Raw genomic sequence first — 21,399 nt, 5'->3', positions numbered from 1 at the left:
TAGTGACTTATAGCACTGCTCAGAGCTGTGTGTGTATAGGATGAGGCTGTCACCGCTACTCACTCGCTCATGTTGAGGGTGAGAGAGATATCCTCCTCCTTAGAGAAAAGCAGGATGAGGAAATGATAGCGAGTCTGGCCCTGCTTAATGGGAGGATCCAGGCTGATCTGAGAGAGAGAAACCAGCAGAAGATATATCAAAACATAACCATCACTCAAACCACATGCACGCATGCACACACAGACAAACGTGCATACACCCTTTGTAATGACGAGACGAGGCCATTCAGCCCAAACTAAAACCCGTTTTCCAAAACAAATTGTACCTACTGCTCTGATTACCTACAAGCTAGATAGTATCTAACACAGTATCAAGCCATGTCTAGAAAACCCCTAGTTTCTGCCGCAACTACAAGACCTGGCTGGCTATTCCACACATTGACAAATCTCTGCATGAAACAACGCTTGTTAATGTCTGTGCGGAATTTACCTTTTATCCTTTTATGTCCCCTCGTTCTAACAGAACTCAACCTGAAGAATCCCTTGTAGTTCACACTGTTAATCCCCTTTATGAATTTAAAATCCTCAATCAAATCACCTCTAAGTCTACTTTTAGTAAGTTTAAGCATCTTAAATCTTTTCTCATAGCTTTTATCTTTTATACCAGGAATCAATCTGATTGCCCTTTTTGAACCTTTTCCAAAGTCTCTATATCTTTCATGTAGCACGGGCCCCAGATCTGCACACAATAATCCAAGCATGGTATAACAAATGTATAAGTATAACTTCCTTGGATTTATCCTAAACACTTTTGACTATATATACAAGAATCCTGTTCTCTTTTTTTACTGCAATATCACAGTGCCTAGAACCAGAAAGGCTTTGATCAACCATTACCCCCAAGTCTCTCCAGGGTTCATACACTTTTTCACCAATGATTTTCAATGACTTTTCCATGACTTCTCCACAACCTTTAACCCTCTGGGGTCGAGAGCTCCGCCAGCGGAGCTCGACAAGATGAAATTAACTTTCGTTTCTATTTGGATGATTAACTTCACGTGCTGTTATCATACAGACGCAACAAAAACATTGACAGAAACCTTAGAATCACGACTTTCCAATGCGCCCATTGGCAAATAATATGAATTGTTTTAAATGTTCCAAATTTGATTAATTAGATCATGTATGCTTCGTTAAACTTTACTCATTACTATGTGAATTTCGCTCAGCAGGAAGTCCGCCCAAATCGCATTCACATGTTAACAACATTATAATTACTCTCCATAGAAGGAGACTAAAGGAGGGGTGATGCGAGATCCATGTGAGAAATGCAAAGTCTGCGAAGGCGGGATAGAATGTCAAAGTGTCGCCTAATTCACTTCTTTTGAGGTGAACATTTCGTTTAATTTTGGAAAATGGTCAGTCCGGAAGCCGACACTGATGAAGAGCGGTGTCATTTCGAACAGCGAACTGATCCAGCTGAGGATCAACTTCATGCGTAAGTATATTTCTTATGATCATATTGGTAAATGTGTACTGTATTGCAACGTATCTGTGTGTTTGTAGGAATATCCAGCAATATGCGCGTTTGTAAATTGCCACACTACGAACGATTCGAACTATTGCATCTCAAAATTATAGGCTAGGCTCTCTGCGTCTGGTTGTGTTACAAGTATCAGACAGACTGTATGTTTTTCGATCATATTGGTAATAAATAGCCCGTGGCGTGGTTAAGATTCTAAAACTGATGTCCTCGCACAATCGATATTGGCATACTGTAAGTAAATTCGGGAAATAGCAATATAATAACCACTTAGCTAAACAGACCTAGCCTACTTCAGATTGAGGCATTGTTATTGATGAGTTGCGTGTAGTTGAGCTGGAATAGCAATGTTTATTTAGTTTAGCTAATGTTGTTTCGTTGATAGCTTGCATTATTTGTAAATGTGTGCTGTATTACATTCTCTGTGTTTGTAGGAATATTCACTAATATGCGCGCTTGTAAATTCCCACACTACGAATGATTCTAACCATTGCTTCTCAAAATTATAGGCTACCTCTCTGCGTCTGGTTGTGTTTGTTTGGTTCTTTGTTTGTATATGATGTAACCATGTCACATTTCCTAAGTTTTGTTTTCATTAGTTAGTGGTTCGCCCCTTTTTTGTAAAGCACATTTAATTTTCACCTGTTGAAGGAAACGTGCTATATAAATAAAGTTTGATTTGATGTCACATTTCCTAACAATTTTGTTTTTATCATATTTACAGAGTTGCTGATAAGGAAACACGGCCTAGTTCACCACTAGCTAAGAGGCCACGCAAGTGTTGCAAGAGTACACCAGTCTCATCTCATCTTCCATGCGTATAGTTTGCTTCAATAAATGTTCTGAAAATCAAAAGATGTCTTTGTTTCTGTCTTCTAAATGGCTCACTGAGTCTTTGTCTTAGTGGTGGGGAGGCATGCGGCCAGGTGTGAATAGCCTACTTAGCTGGCAGGTCATCCTACCCAATGCATATTCATTACAGAAAGGCCATTTGCCCCCCCATTCTCACCTGGTGTTGAAAAATAGTAGTCACAACACTAACTTTTAGCAATGTATTTTATATTTCTCATTGGATTTGCTAAAATATTTTGTCATCTTTTGATACCCAAGACCCTGATGAACACATTTCAGTGACCAAAAGTCTTAGTCACAATTGTTCAGTGTGCTTTATTACAACATTCCTGTGCATGTTCAAAACTACTGTTTACAGTTTGTGTGTTTTTAGAGCAGTTTACAATCCACCCATGATTATGACCTACTTACTGCTGCCATATTATTGTAGCTGAGTCTGTGCTGAAAACAAAGATATGAAACACTTTGGAATCACTGTATATAAAGTTGATGAAATTTACACAAATGTCAGAGCATCGCACAATCACCAGTGTGCCTCATTTGACCCCAGAGGGTTAACTGAATTTCCATGACCAAAACAAATGACTTTATCTCAGCGGGACGATTTAAAATTATTTATTGTAACAGCTCCAACTACCCTGTACCCTCCAACAGACCCTGAATGGTCTTGATATCTGGGTAGAGGAGCACAAAATGAAACTCAACCCAAAGAAATGTAAAGTTTCACATGTCACCCACATGAGGCATCCACCCGCCCTGCCGACTCTCTCTATTGACCAGAACATCCTGTAAGTCTGTGACACTGTCAAGGTCCTGGGGTCACCATCCAGAGTAATTTGCGTTGGGACAGTCAGGTGGACCACATGCTGACCTCAGCGAACAGGAAGCTTTTTGCTCTGCGTCGCCTGAAGAAATTTGGTGTCCGAGACCCAGAACTGGTTTCCATCTACACAGGCTACGTACGCTCGGTGCTGGAGTATGCAGTCCCCGTCTGGCACAGTTCCCTGACTACAGACCAGGCTAAAAGGCTGGAAAGCACGCAGAAACGGGCTTGTAAAATCATACTTGGCCACAGGTACTCAGGGTACCCAGAGGCTCTCTGCACTCTCGGATTGTGCACTCTCAGAGAGACGCACTCAACTGTGTCTTGGCTTTGCCAGAAAGCTGCTAAAGTCCAACTTCAGTGACTGGCTACCCCCCCCTCAGGGAGGAGCTCACAGGTCGTCAGACAAGGAACTCCAACAAACTGGCCATCCCAAGATGTCGAACTGAGAGATACAGGAGATCACCAATCCCCTATATGTGCAGACTCCTAAATGACAGCGGATTTTAAATTTAAATTTGGGATACGAGATTAGATCTCAGCTTAGATAATTGCAATATTAAAAATTTTTTGTCTACTTAGTATTGATGTTTTATTGTAACAGCAAAATAATTCAGTGTTTTTAATGACAACCGTCTTTATGAACCTGTAATTCTGCTGAAAGGTCAATAAATAAATAAATAACACCAAGTAAAATTAGGTCTGCATCTGAAACATATGGTGCCTCTCTAAAACAAATAAACACCAGACAGACACACTTAGATACGTTCTCTCACATTTTAATTCGAATAGTTTAACATTTTTGTCAATGTCTCAAACAGGGCTCGAAATTGCATATGCTCCCGAAATTTAATCTGTGCGACCTCAAAATATAATTGGGAGCATTTGTGCGAGTGCAAATAATTGTTCTGGTGCGACCTTTTTTTTTTTTTTCTTTTTCCAGTCGAACGTCTCTTTCTCTGCACATTCGCTAGTTAATACACTCAGCATGTCCCTTGTGAGCTGACGGTGACCCTTCTAACCAATCGCGAGCTTGACATTCTTACCTTTAATGCTGATTTTAAATGGGTTAATATTAGCCTTCAATCACTCCCTTTCTCTGCACTCCACTGTCACGCGACACAGAGAGCTAACGCGTTAACTAATGTTACCTGAAGACAAAAGTTTATGTTCAATTTATTAACGTTACTGAAAGCTGAAAAGTTGAAGTGGACGTTTTGTGTAGCGACCCGGTTGGAACAGCTAATTTCTCCGATGCAGTTTACTGGCGGTTGATTTAATTAGCGGTATTAATGTGACGAGAAGCGCTTTGTCGGTTGAATGCATAACACGCAATTCCTTGAAGAGTCGACACATTTTATGCGTGACAGTTTAACTGTTACTTGTAAACCGTACTGTTATATTGTCTTTTTTATCAATAAAAAATCTATTGCATATATTGTTGGTGCTCCTTACATTTCGGTGGGTGTTACTAAGTTTTTGAAGTTGGGAGCACCAGTGCTACCAAGTAAAAAAGTTAATTTCGAGCCCTGATATATTATTGAAGCTGCACTTCCCTGGCATATTGTCGGCACAGTAGGGCCTACGTTTACCAACTGCTACATCAGCAGAGGCGTGCCTTTAAACAGGCTGAGCCGGACCAAATTAACTTCTCACACAACCAAAATACCGCGAAGGTTACGTGCCAATTTAAGTTTTATTACTATACATACTATTTTTATGATTGGATTAATTAGTAATTATATTTGATGCAACTCTAGCTATATTTCCGTTACTTTTCAAAAAATATTTTCCATAACTTTTCCAGGGCCTGGAAATTGCATTTTTAATTTCAATTACTTTTCCAGGTTTTTCATGACCGTACGAACCCTGCTGTCAAACTAAGCACATTCCAATTTTGTTCCTCCTATAAAGTAATCCTGCTTTATGTTTTTTTCCACATGAACATTTCCCATATGTATAACTTTGCATTTAGCTATATTGAATTTCATTTGCCAGGTTTCCGCCCACTTCTGGATTCTCGTCTTGGATTACTTTGGCAGCTTCTAAACTATTTGCTGGGCCTTCCAGTTTTGTATCATCTACAAATTAAAATAATATTCTTTCAATGTCCCTGTCAAGGTTATTGATATAAATGAGGAAGACCAAACTCCACTTCCTGCAGCACCCTGCTCAAATAAGATCCCTCCTACGACTAGTCTTTGTGTTATACACTGTAGCCAGTTCTGAAGCTACAGTGTAGAATTTTTTTTTGCACTCAGACACTAGTGGCTCCGTTTATAAACAAACATAATATTATGATAATCACGTTGTCATATTGCTTATTACTAATGCAATACAAGCTGGATTTAGCACAGTCACACAGGTTGCTGATGTAGGCTACTTTTTAAGTTGCCAGAACGTCTCATAATGACAAATGCCGGTTCAGTCGCATGAAATCAAACCGGTTTAAGCTCTTACACCGGACCGGATCTGCAAAACCGGAAACCGACCCAACCCTACTGTCATGCACCTGACATTCTCCTTCACTTTACATTTCCTAAAACAGTATTGAAAGAAACATTTAGGATTACATTTTGCATCTTGGCAATTCACCTTTCAAAGAGCCTCTTGGCTTCCCATAGTTCCTTTTTAACTTTAGCACACATATTTACAATATTCAGCCTTATTAACTCCCAGTGCTGTCATTTTTCTTCTTCTACACAGTTCTTTTTTTTCTCAAACTTTCCTGTATGGCTTTGTTCATCCACTGGGGAGACTGCTTGCTTGCTTCTTACTTTTCCTTACTTCTGGAACAAATTTACATTGTGCCTCAAGAATAACCCTTGTGAACCAGCCCCACATTTCATTCAAAGTCTTGCAATCACAAAGTTGCACCCAGTCTATATTACTTAAATTTGCATGCATCTTGTTAAAATTGGCTAATGTAAAATGAAAACTTCTTGCTGTATTACCAAAATATATCAGATCTTGCAGAATGATCACTTGTCCCAAGCGGCTGAACTGCCTCTATACTGCAAATTCAGTTGGGATTACATAGCACCAGATCCAGAATTGAATTCCCTCTTGTAGGCTGACTGACCAAAAAAGGTTATTTAAAACATCTAAAAAAATTCAGGGTAACTTAAGTCACCCATAATAGTCCCTTACTGACAAACCTGTTTAAGGTTTCCAAAGAGCATTGAATTCACACTAATGTCTGAAGCTGACTGTTCCTCTACAACAGGGGTGGCCAACTCCGGTCCTGGGGAGCCACAGGGTCTGCGGGTTTTTGTTTTGACCTTAAATACAACAACCACTTACACAAAATAAACCAGGTGAGGTGAGTTAACTATGTAATCAACTGCTTTAATTGATCAATTAAGTGCCGAGTAAAAACAAAAGCCAGCAGACCCTGCGGCTCTCCAGGACCTGGGTTGGCCACCCCTGCTCAACAAGCTTAATCCAAATATTCTGACTAGGCACAAGTTTTTCAATTTCTGGAATTTCCTGCACATTAAGATTTTACACAGAGAACTACATTCCCACCTCTCTTACTGGATCTATCCTTCCTAATGAGTTTGTACCCTTCTATATTATATTCATCCCCATCCTCCTCCCCATGCCATGTCACTGAAATCCCAACTATGTCATAGCCCCCACTATTCATAGTATTTTTTATACTTCTAGAATTTAAACAAAGACATTCAAGATTATTACTTTTACACACCTTCTTCCATTCTCAGCCCCAAGCCAACCGCACTAAAATTTTGCTTTAAAAAGATTTCATTGGTGTTCACAAAATAATGTAGCCATGACAGCTTCCATCCAGGCAGTCTGCACTTCCCGACCCTTCACTCTCTGACCTCCCTGTCCCCTAGTTTAAATAATCCTCTGCTACCCTAAACATATGCTGGCCCATCACAGCAGAACCCCTCCTGTTCAGGTGCAGCCCATCACGCTTGTACAGGTCACTTCTTAGCTGGCAGGTCGTCCTACCCCAGCTTCGCTGCTTGGACCCCTAATAATCCTAACAGATACAATAGGGTTCCACCAGCTTCGCTGCTTGGACCCCTAACAAGGCATTTAGGACTAATAACGATGTGACAAGTTGAAATAACAAGGTGATGTGAAACAGGTGATGTTAAACGGTTGAGGCAATAATGTTATAGTATATAAGGAGCCTCCAAGAAAGGCCTAGTCCTTCAAGAGCAAGGATGGGTCAAGGATCGCCAATTTGCCAACAGATGCGTCAGCGAATAATCCAGAACTTTGAGAACAACGTTCCCCAAAGACAAATCGGTAGGACTTTGGGCATTTCACCCTCTACAGTGCACAATATAATTAAAAGATTCAAAGAATTCGGTCAAATCTCAGTGCGTAAAGGGCAAGGCCAAAAACCATTTCTGAATGTGCGTGATCTCCAATCCCTCAGACGTCACTGTCTTAAAAGTCATCATGCGTCTGTAATAGATATCATGACATGGGCTCGGGAATACTTCAGTAAACCTTTGTCAGTCAACACCATTCGCTGCTACATTCACAGATGCAAGTTAAGGCTTTATTATGCAAAGCAGAAGCCACACATCAACACTGTCCAGAAGCGCCGCCGACTTCTCTGGGCTCGGACTCATCTGAGATGGACAGTAGCACAGTGGAAGCGTGTTTTGTGGTCCGACGAGTCAACATTTCAAATAGTTTTTGAACAAAACAGCCGTCCTATCACTGCTATGCCGACGACATACAACTCTTTCTCTCCTTCTCCCCATCGGACACACAGGTCCCTGCCCGCATCTCCGCTTGCCTGAGGGACATCCAGAGCTGGATGGACAATCACCACCTGAAGCTCAACCCGGGAAAGACGGAGCTAATCTTCATTCCTGCTCTAAAATCTCCCCTCCTCGATTTTTCCATTTCCCTAGGGGACACCTTAGTGACATCATCACCCTGTGCCAAGAATCTCGGAGTGGTGATGGACAACAGGTTGTCCCTCTCAAAGAACATCACAGCAGTAAGCCGAGCATGCAGATTTTTCCTGTATAACATCTGGAGAATCCGCCCCTTTCTCACCACCTACTCAACCCAGCTCCTGGTCCAAGCAACGGTACTATCCCGCCTGGACTACTGCAACTCTCTTCTGGCTGGACTACCGGCATCTGCCATCAGACCCCTGCAACTCATTCAGAATGCTGCAGCTTGTCTGGTCTTCAGACACTCCCACGTCACTCCCCTGCTCACTACCCTCCACTGGCTGCCTGTTGTAGCTCGCATCAAATTTAAAACATTGGTCCTAGCATACCAGGCAGTCAAGGGATCAGCCCCAGCATACCTCCACAAGATATTCAAACCCTACATGCCAGCCAGACCCCTCCGTTCTGCTACCTCAGGACGCCTGGCACCTCCCCCTCTTCGCACCTGCGCTTCCCGAACACGTCTCCTGTCTGTTCTGGCCCCACGATGGTGGAATGACCTCCCCATGGAGGTCAGAACAGCTGAGACACTGACCCACTTCAAGAGACGACTGAAGACTCACCTCTTCAGGCTGCACCTCTCCCCATCCCTCCCTACCTCCCTGTAAATGACTGTAAGCTTAGGGTTGTAACTAGGTAGCTGTTTTGTAGGTGACTTAGTTAATGCACCTGTCTTAACTACTGCTTGTATTTTTGCATAGACTGCGTTGTTGCTGTTCTCGTTTGTGTTAGTGTTAAACAGTTTAACCTTCAGGGTCCAAGTTGAACTATGCGGTTGTTCCCTGCACTTGGACCGGTACTTCTCTCTAGGATTTTCGTCATACTTGTTCCTGGTTATGGTTATACACTTTGTTGTACGTCGCTCTGGATAAGAGTGTCTACCAAATTCCTGTAATGTAATGTAATGTCGTGTTCTCAGGCCAAAGAGGAAAAGGACAATCCAAGCTGATATCAGCATCAGGTCCAAAAGCCAACATCTGTCATGGTATGGGGGTGTGTGTCAGTGCCCATGGCATGGGTAACTTGCACATCTGTGAGGGCACCATTAATGCAGAATATGTACAAATTCTGGAGCAACATATGCTGCCATCCCTGCATTTTCCAGCAGGACAAGGCCAAACTACATTCAACCCGGAATACAAGTGCATGGTTGCATAAACAGAGAGTGCGGATGCTAGATTGGCCTGCCTGCAGTCCTGTCCTGTCTCCTTTTTAAGAACGTGTGGCGAATTATGATGCGCAAAATATAGCAATGAAAGCCCCGTACAATTGCACAGCTGAAGACCTGCATAATGGAAGAATGGGGGAAAATCCCACTTGCTGAACTTAACTAACTGGTGTCTTCAGTGCCCAAATGCTTAAGTGTTATTAAATGAAATTATGATGTTACACAGTGGTAAACATTCGACTGTCCCAACTTTTTTGGAGTGTGTTGCAGGCATAAATTTCATAATACATGTACATCTTCAAAAAACAATGAAGTTGATTAGATAAAACATGAAATACATTGTCTTTATACTGTTTTTGTTTGGATACAAGTCAAAGTAAATTCACAAATTACTGCTTTCTGTTTTATTTCCATTTCATTTACCGTCCCAACTTTTTTGGAATTGGGGTTGTAAAACAATCCATTATAGATCAGCTTTAATTCACTATATTAGAATTACAGTGGGTCAAAAGTTTACATACACAAGTTTACATGTCCCTTTTAACGGTCTGGAAGATTCCAGGAATTGATGTAATTGCTTTTTAGAAGCTTCTAATTGGCCAACTGTCAATTAGGAGTTAACTGGCACCTGTGGCTGTATTTAAGGGCCTACCTTTACAGCCATTGCCTTTTTGCCCTTGATACCATGCAAGCAACTCAACCAAGACCTCAGAAAAATTGTGGACCTCCACAAGTCTGGTTCCTCCTTAGGAGCAATTTCCAAAAAACTGAAGGTACCACAAGCATCTATACAAACGACTGTATGCAAATATAAAAATCTTGGGACCACACAGACACTACATTGTTCAGGATGGAGGCGCAAATGGAACTCCCAGGGCTGAACGAATTTTAGTCTGAAAGGTTCAACTGAACCCCAAGACAACAACAAAGGAACTGGTGAAGGAGTTGGAGGCATCAGGTACCAAAGTACTTACATCCACCATTAAGAGAATCCTACATCTCCATGGCCTGAAAGGCTGTCATACAAGGAAGAAGCCCCTACTCCAAGACTGGGATAAAAAAGCCAGAATTAAGTTTGCAGGTGATTACCAGGATGAAGACCTAAACTTTTGGAGGAGTGTTCTCTGGTCTGATGACACAAAAATTGAACTGTTTGGCCATAATTATCAGCGCTATGTATGGAGGAAAAAGGGTGAGGGCTTTTAATCCAAAGAACACCATCCCAACTGTGAAGCATGGGGGTGGCAGCATCATGTTGTGGGGGTGTTCCAGCAGGACATGGTCCTAAGCATACCTCCAAAGTTGTAACAAAAAGATAATGTGATAGTATTGGAGTGGCCATCACAATGCCCTGACCTGAATCCCATAGAACATTTGTGGACTGAACTGAAAAAGCTTGTCCAAGCAAGGAGGCCCACAAACCTGGCTGAGTTATACCAGTTCTGTCGGGAGGAATGGGCAAAAATTCTGGCAAAGCATTGCGAGAAGCTTGTGGAAGGCTACCACAAGCGTTTGATTCAAGTTAAGAAATTAAAAGGCGAAGCCACCGAATACTAACAAAGTATATGTAAACTTTTGACCCACTGAAAATTTGATATAGTACATAAAAGCTGAAATAAATCTGTCCCTTAGCTATTATTTTGAAATGACCTCTTATGGAAATAAAGTAGATACCCTAATTGACTTAACTTAGTTTGAATGTCTTTTGCCTAGGTGTATGTAAACTTTTGGCTTCAACTGTATATGAACACTCACCACAAAGAACATCTGTCTCTGGTCTTTATGTGGCAGCAGGAAAAGGCGGAGCACAGTGGTGTAGGGGATCTTGTAGTCAAAGGTTTTGCCGTGGAGGTGCAGGAAGGTGGGATAGATGCGGATATCGTACCTGTGGGAGGGAACACCAGTACTGAGGGGGGCCCTTTAAAAACAGACTAAAACCAGAACTTAAACCACTTTGGGGTGATTTGGGTTGATACTGTGGTAGATGGGGTAAACAGTGTGATCAGCAGGTGAGTTCACAGTACCTGCCCCTGGGAGTGAGACACTGCAGCTCTTTGAAGATGCAGACGGCGTCTCCCGTGGCCTGGATCACATCTGCCTTCGACAGCACATTCTGAGCAAAGGCCTAAAGAACAATGCACACTGTCACTTACTGCAACACACACATGCACTTATGTTCTCGCAATCAAATTCTTGTGTTCTCCATCACCCTGAATAGACACTTCCGCTAAATGTGCGCAATGTAATGTACGGCCATCAGTGTACAGTGGTGGCCATCACAGGTACAGCACCTCTACAGGGTCCGTTCCTTCATCCCCGGTGCTGGGGGGCACATAGAAGCGGACTTCCATCAGAGACACCTCAGCATCGTCATTCTGATGGAATTCCAGCGTCACTTCATTCTTCCCCGTTGCGCACTGCGACACACTGGATAGCGGCACCTCGAAGGCGGGGGTGTCATTTATATCGAAGGACAGCAGCGGCCCTAGGGGGCACAGGATCCCACACGTTCAAAAAAAAAAAAAAATGGTAATAACATAACTGCCATGGTACACTACAGTGGGCACAGAGTGTGTGGAATAAATTAAACCGCACCATATAAAGCACATCATTGAGTACAGAAAGGGACTTAAAATTAACTAAAAAATATTAAAACTCCATAAATGCATTGTCTGCAGGGGCGCCAATCATTTGGGGGGACAGGAGACCAAATGAAAAAATAAATAAATAAATAAAACCCCCCCCCCCCCAAATGGTCTCAATAAAGGACTAACAATAATCATTAAAAGTTGCATATTTCCTAAATCAACACCATTGTCATTTGATTCTGTCCGTCATTCGAAGCGATCAGAGTGGCTCGTTACAATTACATCAGAAGTGTTATTATTGATGGAATGCTCATGAAATACTTATTTCAAAGCACAAATAAGAGCCGGTGTGTCATAATAAACTTCCACATATACACAACTTCAGTCCACAATATTGTTTATACAAGGTTAACTTGTAATAGCTAAATTTTAATAACCATTATATTGATTTTCGGTCAGCCCAGTGGTTCCGAATCTCAGCCCTGGGCCCCCCTGCATATGCCATATATGGTTTTCATACCAACCACAATTTCAATTCCAGAATTTTCACAAGCTGTTCATTTCTCTTAATTACGTGCAGGATTATTTACTCCCTTAAGCCATATTATGTAAGAAATAGCTATGCATGCCATTACATAAAATAAGTTAATTACTTTTAACTGATCAAATACATATATAGTCCGCTTCGTTCCGTTGCTACCATAACATAAACTATCTTGAGCCTACAGTTGCAGTTTCTCGCTGCAATTACTAATATTGAATATAAACAAAAGACGCAATTTATGCTGTACTCTGCAAATGTCGAAGTAAATAAAACGGTACTCCGAGCGTAGGAAGCAGATAGCATGGATGGCGAGTTGAGATTTCATTTTTTGCTACTAAAAGTTTGTTAGTAAAAGCTTTGAGAGGATGAATCATACAGTACCGGGTGAGTTCGTTTAGTCTTTAAATCCATCATTATGCTGAGAGAAATCGTATTCTCAATTGAATCTCTAAATTGACTGCAAGCTTAGAGTTGTAACTAGGTAGCTGTTTCGTAGGTGACTTAGTTAATGCACTCGTCTTAACTATTGCTTGTATTTTTGCATAGACTGCGTTGTTGCTGTTCTTGTTTGTGTGAGTGTTAATCAGTTTAACCTACAGGGTCCAAGTTGAACTATGCGGTTGTTCTCTGCACTTGGAACAGTACTTCTCTCTAGGGTTTTCGACACACTTGTTCCTGGTTATGGTTATATACTCTGTTGTACGTCGCTCTGGATAAGAGCGTCTGCCGAATGCCTGTAATGTAATGTAATATTCCGTAGCAACAAGATAAACCTGACATTAGCCCTAAAATATGCCAATACAGCAGTGAAAATAACGAATAACGAAATAAGCGAGACTAAGTTTTTTTAAAAGTATACCATGTCATTCTACAGTCAATATCTGGGACTAAACATTGAATAAATATACAATCTTACCACTGGTTTTACACGTAGAGATGTCCCTTTTGCAACTGAGTGGTCATATATTGTCTTGGACAATCCGTTTCTGAAATATACGCGCATTTGTGATCCCTGGGTAGGCTACCTTCAAAAACAGCTGTGCGTAATACCATACCTGTTGCTTACGGCGTTGTCGCCCTTTTTAGTACAATTTGGTTTTGATTGACAATTCATTTATTCAGTAGGTGAGAGTATAAGCTTTCTAACGATGTATAACATGTCTGATTTTGCTTTTGGAATAGCGTTTTATAGGTCAGCGTAACTGAAAATGTTCTCATCTGCCAATGTCTAAATAAATAATACGGCAGGCTACTCTGCGCGCAGCACGAGAGTAGCCTTTTGTTTCGTTTTCTCTCAATGTCGTATTTATTATTTGAAATGTGTATTTATGTGTTATTATTCTATCTGTCTCTGAGGCGCTCTGAAATGTGCATTCTCTGCTAAGCTGAGCCATGGATTGGAATAGGTTTGTGTCTGACGTAGTGTTGCACGGTACACCGAAACTTCAGCACTTTTTCGGTACTTATAAAAAAGAAACGGTTCGGTATTAGATTTTTCTGACGTTCGGTAGTTTTGCGTCAAATGTAAAAGCCAGGGAAATGTGTCTCCCGCATTACCGATTGAGAGGATGAAAAGTGTAATTTGTCAGAATCTTCGCTAAATGGCAGTAGCAACTAAGGTTGGCAAGTGAGGTGACGTGCACTTGTGCACTTACTCGTTGATACAGTGCAAGCTTCGACTCAGTTCACTTTAGTAGCAATAGGTGTTCTAATTTGGAAATATTATATTATAGGAAGATGCTGCATTGTTATTAAAATACGCTGTTTTTAGATCTATTTAAAAGTGAAAGACCTATTTAAAGATTATTTAGTTTACAATTGTTTAATTTTTAAAATATATTTAATATATTTTTCTATTGTTTAGTGTTGTAACACTATAGGCCTATGCTTATTAATATGTTGAACAGGCATCAACTTAAAGGTTGTTAATATACCAGGTTTTTAATAAACTGTGAATTTGAAAATGAGGTCAACCCTTTTGGACATTAGGTTTCTGATCTATGAAGGTATTTTCAGTATTGTTAGGTACCGAGTATTGAATCAATATTGTTTCAGTATCGAGCATCGTGATACTAAACCTGGTATCGGTATGAAAGTCAAAATTTTGGTATCATGACAACACTAGTGTGACGCCTTTTTTAGTTACAGCATGGAAGCGCTGCAGCTGTACATACACGCCGGGCCATATGTGTGTTACGACATCCCATCTAAGTGTTACGACAAAGTAAAGGCCTTTACTGGAAGCGGCCAGAACACATCCATGGCGATGCAACTAAGTCATCCGACAGCGTCTCTTAGCACAAAATTGGCCATAAGTCATCAATATTTTATATAATCATCATGATATTCAGTAAATATGTTGGGTGAAGGCATATGATCATGAGGAAAAAGTTATTTTAAAATCGCTCCATAGGGGGCGCGATAGTGCCAATGCTTGGACCCCTCCCAACCACCGCTTGCGGCTTTAATTATTATTATTAATACAACAACATTATAACAATAAATATAGCTGCCAGCAGCGATAAGGGGGCCAAGCAGTCCAGCAGGGCAGTCGCCATGGCAACTTGATCTGATCATGTTACAAGCCTGGCTGTAAGCACTGATAGCAAGTTTTATTCCAACTGACCAAAGATTGGGTGTAACTGAGATATGAGCTCACATCCTGTTTGGGTCATTTGCCTTTGATTTGGCTGTAATGGATGAACAAAAATGCATCAGAGAACTTTTTTGAGGGTTGGTCTGAAGATGGCGTCCTATCCCATTGGTTCACTGTGATAGAAGTCTGACCTCATTTGTTAGCCAAACTAAGGATAAATCATTCGGACAGAAATTTCCCCAAACAGGTGGGGAAATTGTCTATAAAAGATGTAAAACCTAGTAACGTTTATGCAAGAAAATAGGAAATAGAAGGAAAATACTAAATAGAAATACAATTAATATAATATTAGAGCAAGAAAATAGGAAATAAAAAAATGAAAATACTAAAAAGTGGGGAAACTAAATAAAAATTAAAAATAAAATTATACATCTGTGATTTGTGAGCAAAATACTAAATATAACAAATAAATGAAGTACTAATTAAATAATTTAAACTATATTTATTTGTGTCCCTTTACTATTTAAGAAGATGGCACACAGGGGTTTTCATTAATTTTCCTTTATTATCAAGTGTGTCAACGATCGGATTAATCAAATAGCAAGTAGCCTAACACACAGCATCTTACCATGTTAGGGGAATTAAATCATAAATTCAATTTATTCATTAAAAATCTGTTTTAATCACCAAGTAGTCTAAACTTAACAAACAAGATACACCAGTCTGTTATCTACCGTGTTAGCTTTCAGAATAACCAGCAAAAACAAAACCTGAAAGATTGTTTACAATTTACGCCAGGGGTGGCCAACCCAGGTTCTGGAGAGCCGCAGGGTCTGCTGGCTTTTGTTTTTACTCGGCACTTGATCAATTAAAGCAGTTGATTACACAGTTAACTCACCTCACCTGGTTTATTTTGTGTAAGTGGTTGTTGTATTTAAGGTCAAAACAAAAACCCGCAGACCCTGCGGCTCCCCAGGACCGGGGTTGGCCACCCCTGATTTACGCATTTCAGATATTTGCAATTAATACGAGTGTGGAGAAAGAAGTGCATGTATCCGCAAATAATGCTTATTAAAAATGTGCAATTTCGTATTGCAAATGAAAAAAAATGTAGGCTATAAGGCCTAGGCTACTTGCTAAAACTGCCTATTTGGGGAGAGCTGGCTATATATGATAATATTGAGTAGCCTGTTTTGTGGATTAATTGTATTGATACTCAAGTAAAATCAGGGGAAGTTTCCGCCACTGCTTAGTGATTAAAACAAATTTTTCTAAATCACATTTATCATTTAATCTCCCTAACACAATGCAAAGACGCTGTGTCACTTTCCAATTGATTAATCAGATCATTTGCATGCTTGTTAATCACTGAAAATAAATTAAAACAGTTTGAGATCAATGATTAGTTTAAAGGAAAGTTTTGCGCCCCACCAATTTCACACGGCCTCCAAAAGCATGGTTGTTTGCTATTGCCTCAGGTATAATTAATATAAGAGAAAAAGACAAAAAGGCGGTACGCCACACGGTGGTGACGACCGCTATTGCACAAAATAATTATCACTGCGATATATATCGCCCAGCCCTAGTATAGTTTCAAACACAGCCTATGTCAACGTTCCCTTCAATTCTCAAAGCCACAGTATTTCTTTTCCAATGGATAACAATCATTTTGTTGTAATACAAAGAAATGTCAAGTGCATTTTGGTAAAATATTGAATTTTGCTAAATGTTGGTTACAAAATTTTGGTACAGTGGTACTTTAGTATCAGAATACCATGCAACCCTATAGCACAGGGGTGGCCAAACCAGGTCCCGGACAGCTGCAGGGTCTGCTGGTTTTCGTTTTTACTTGGCACTTAATTGATCAATTAAAGCAGTCAATTACAGTTAACTCCTTTCACCTGGTTTCCTTGGTCTAAGTGGTTGTTGTATTTAAGTAAAAACAAAAACCAGCAGACCCTGCAGCTCCCTACGGCCAGGGTTGGCCACCCCTGCTACAGCACAGTAAGCACAATATGAACATGGAAGACAAATTTTATTCTTCATGGCATGCATAGATATTTCTCACATAATGTGGCTTAAAAGTGTAAATAATGCTTCAAAACCTAAAAAGCACCCAATTGAGAAAAATTTACATTGTGGTTGGAATGCAAAATCCATGTATCTGAACTGAAACCAGTTCAGATACATGGATTTGCATGCAGATCAACGATTTACAGGCAGATCAACAGATTTACTTTCTCAATAGAACCACCCCCCCCAGCATTTTAAAGTGGTTTTCATCTCATTTTAATGAGGTCAGAAAAAGTGGTTTTTAAAGACAAAAAGTTTTAAAAAGAGAACAGAATGGGGCCAAATTTGAGCTCATTTCTTAATGCAAGAAAACGACATGCCCTTAATTCAGCAATCTGCAGGGACAACTGCGAGCAAAAGAAAGTGTGTGTGTATGTGTGCGTGCATGTATGAGCAGGTGTGTACGCGAGTACAAACATGGTTTACCAGAGAATTTGGCAGTGCCCCAGTTCCAGCCCTTCACACACATGTCCTTCTCTGCCAGCTCCACCTTGTAATTAGCCTTAAAGTACTCCGAGATCTTCTCAAAATCCTGCAGACAGGGAGAAAGGGGGCCAGATGAGGGAAGAGGGAACAACGGCAGCTGAAATGCTGTAGTCCTCATGTTTACCGCTCTAAGTTTGTGGTGATTACCGTCTTTCAGTGGGTAATAAATACATCATCGGGGTTCAGTCTGGACTGTAATGTGCACCAGGAGACCGGGATAATCAGAGCCCAATTACCCCAGCTGACCCAGCTGTGTCAGGGCACCCACACTCCCTGATGACCGGCCTGGACACAGTTTATTTATCCTGTTGGGCTTATTAACGCCAAACACTGCCTCGAGGGGTTGGGGGGAATGGGTTCCACATGTGGGACAGCAGGTGTAAGGTACGCCGTTAATGCACTCCTCATGGGCTCCCAACCCTGATCTCCTTCAGTGTCTCTCCCTCCCTCTCTCCTTATTTCTCTCCCTCCATTCTCATTCTTTCTGTTTATCAATCTCAGACTCCCTCTCTCCTGTCCTCAGGCTTACACTAGCTGGTTAGCCCAGTTACACCTAAGAAACGCTATAAGCAATGAGTAGCCTAGCCTACTCTGTTATTTGCGTGACGTAAATAAACCGTGAACAAGCGGCCATTAATTCATGATGCAGGAAAATGACAACGCAGTTACCTAACACTAAATAGCTATAGCCGAGGCACATAAAATCATATCCGTTAATACCGCTGCAGTAACGCACGGCACGGCAGTTCTGTAGAATCTCTGAATTACAGGTCATAAAATTTGGACAGCCACCAACTATGAAGATAAGTGTAAAACTGAAATGTAAAATCAATTTTGGCACGTTTGATCCACTACAAAACATTTGTACCATAAAACTACAAACTCATAAGAATTTGTCGCACACTGGCAATTCATGCGCTCTTTATAAAACCATAAAATATCCAATAGGCTACATTATATTGTATTCATCATACCTTCTGTCATTTGCAAATTATTTAGGAGGCCAACTCGTGCCACTTAGCCTATTTCCGAGCAAACAGTAAATGCTATTTGAGTAAATAGCAAGGAAAAAATATCCAAATCTGTGAAATATTTCGAAAATATCTGTGAATCGCATAATAACAGTGTCGGCCGATGCCATGTTAATGTAGGAATTCACATATAAACCAGTGTCACATTTCTTTCACAAGGAACTTGAGTCAGAAGTCAGAATTAGTCACTGCATGAGTCGTTCTTGTTCACTAGGAAGTGGAGTCAGTGAACAAAGAGTCAGAAGTCGGAGTCAGGACCAGAGCTGTGAAGGAACCAGTGAACGAATCCAGGATTTTTTTTTTTTTAATTACCGAAAAAGTGCCGAAGTTTCGGTATACCGTTCAACACTACGTCAGACACATATTCCAATCCATTGCTCAGCTTAGCAGAGAATGCACATAGAGCCGCAGAGACAGATAATAATAATAATATAATAACAGATAATAATTTCAAATAATAAATACGACATTGAAAAAAAAGAAACAAAACGAAATATCAACTCGCCATCCCTGCTACCAGCGCGCAGAGTACCGTATTATTTATTTCGACATTGGCAGACTACAGCATAAATTGCGTCTTCTGTTTATATTCAATATTAGTAATTGCAGCGAGAATCTGTGCTGTAGACACAAGAAAGTTTGTTATATTATGGTAGCAACAGAAGGAAGTGGACTATATACATAGGCTATATTTACCTTCATTGTTTTATTATACCAGAGTGTTTTTGCGCGTTTGTAGAGAAACTAAAATCTCAGCATAGCGACGGACGGGGATGGGACGATATGAAAATAATTTTCAACCGTCCACCACATTTTGGCAATGTTCCAACACTCTCCTCATCACTGTTGTATGAGTCACAAAAACTATTACACCACTAATAACAAACGCTTACATTACAGTGTGAAATATCCACATTATGTAATACCAGTAACCTATTTAACCTCTTAGCGCACAGCCCCTAGTGGTGGGCACGCCCGCGTGCCTAAATTACTAAACTCAAACATTCGGTACTACTGCAACCAAAGTGTGAGATGAAAACAGAAACGCGTTGTTTCCGTTTCATTAGTAGACGATACATGACAACTATGCCGAAAACGGAGTTTCGCAGCCCCACCATTGTCGCTCCCGTCGTTCATTTAACACACACCCCCTCCCTGCAGTCTCATCTAAAAAACACTCCCCACCCTTGACATAATGGACAATATTGTCTATCTTGGCATTCATAAAAATATTCTTTCACCACTAAAAAATCGTATTCCGTCATAGCAACAAGATAAACCCGACAATAGCCCTAAGATATGCCTATACAGCAGTGAAAACGCTGCTCACTGAATAACGAAATAAACGAGAAAAAGTTTTTTAAAATGATACCATGTCATTCTACAGTCAATATCTGGGACTAAATATTGAATAAATATAAAACCTTACTGTTGGTTTTACGTGTAGAGATGTCCCTTTTGAGACTGCGTGGTCATATATTGTCTTGGACAATCCGTTTGGGAAATATAGGCGCATCTGTGACGCCTGGGTATCTTCCAAAATAGCTGTGCGTAACACCACACCTGTTGTTTACGGCGTCGTCGCCCTTTTTAGTACAGTCTGACTAGATTTACAATTCATTTATTCGGTAGGCGAGAGTATAAGCTTTCTAACGATGTATAACATGTCTAATTCTGCTTTCGGAATAGCGTTTTATAGGTCAGCGTAACAGAAAATATTCTTAGCATAGCATTCACTTACGCAATCACACTCTGTTAGCAGACAAATACGATGCACCTAACGAAACATGTTCAAGGATATTTCGTAATTTCTTGGAAAATACTATTATTATTGAGGACTTCTGAACATAGCTAAGCCATATGTTTGCTGATAGACCTAGCTGACATCGTTTTCTGGAGCAAAACCGAAGCGAACAGAACAGTATCACTGATACGGTCTCTACTCCACATAGATGAGATTCCATCATTGCTATGTACGTATTACTGCTCGAAATATTTCGGTTAGCTGACATCGTTTTCTGGAGCAAAACAGAAGCGAATAGAACAATATAATTGATACTGTCTCTCCGTCTCTATCTACTGAACATAGAGGAGATTTCACCATTGCTATGTAAGTATTATCGTTCAAAATATTTCGGTTATATACGTTCTTTTTGAAATTGAGTATTTTTAAATAGGTTAGTGGTGTTATATAATGTAAATATTTCACACTGTAATGTAAGCGTTAGACGGAAGTGTAATAGTTTTTGTGAAGCATGCAACAGTGATGACGTCAGAGCTGGAACATTGCCAAAACGTGGTGGACGGGTGAAAATTGTTTTCATGTTGTCTCATCCCCATACAATAAAACATACGAGAGTACAGAGTACAGAAATACACACGAGTTAATTATTACACATTTAGGTACTGTACCGCATTGTGTGACAATGTTTTTGCATTATTATTTTAATCTGATAGCAATGTTTCATCTTAAACCCTCATAAGGGGCTCATTTATATGCTTTATAATGGACAAAAAACATTTTATTCAATTTTGGAGAGATTTTGGATATGTTTCTGGACACCTAGCTATTTTAGACCACTGTACTGACTGAAAGCTTGTAATTCCCATTTGAAAATTATGCAACAGTGATTTTCTTGAGTCAAAACAGTTGATTTGTAGTGAAATACATGGATATGTTATGATTTACAGCAATGCATAATTTAGACATTTTGGATAGATTTGGAGATGCTGGGTACACTGCTTAG

General features: G+C 40.4%; 1 protein-coding gene across 10 annotated transcripts in view; it reads right to left on the bottom strand.

The window, feature by feature from the left end:
- The window catches only part of ssrp1a (structure specific recognition protein 1a), a 79,760-nt gene that overhangs the window by 36,191 nt on the left and 22,170 nt on the right, over positions 1–21,399 (bottom strand). For all 10 annotated transcript variants that reach the window (XM_064344030.1, XM_064344029.1, XM_064344020.1 and 7 more), the window contains exons 4-8: positions 17,562–17,667; positions 11,626–11,819; positions 11,359–11,459; positions 11,090–11,219; positions 64–167 (exon numbers count right to left, since the gene is read on the bottom strand). In XM_064344030.1, the coding sequence (XP_064200100.1) occupies positions 64–167; positions 11,090–11,219; positions 11,359–11,459; positions 11,626–11,819; positions 17,562–17,667 (635 nt within the window). The remainder of the gene's footprint in view (positions 1–63; positions 168–11,089; positions 11,220–11,358; positions 11,460–11,625; positions 11,820–17,561; positions 17,668–21,399) is intronic.

The sequence above is a fragment of the Anguilla rostrata genome, chromosome 7 (assembly GCF_018555375.3).
Source record: "Anguilla rostrata isolate EN2019 chromosome 7, ASM1855537v3, whole genome shotgun sequence".
NCBI lineage: Eukaryota > Metazoa > Chordata > Actinopteri > Anguilliformes > Anguillidae > Anguilla > Anguilla rostrata.
The sequence above is the reverse complement of the archived record's forward strand: the minus strand, read 5'-3'. Positions and strand labels throughout refer to the sequence as shown.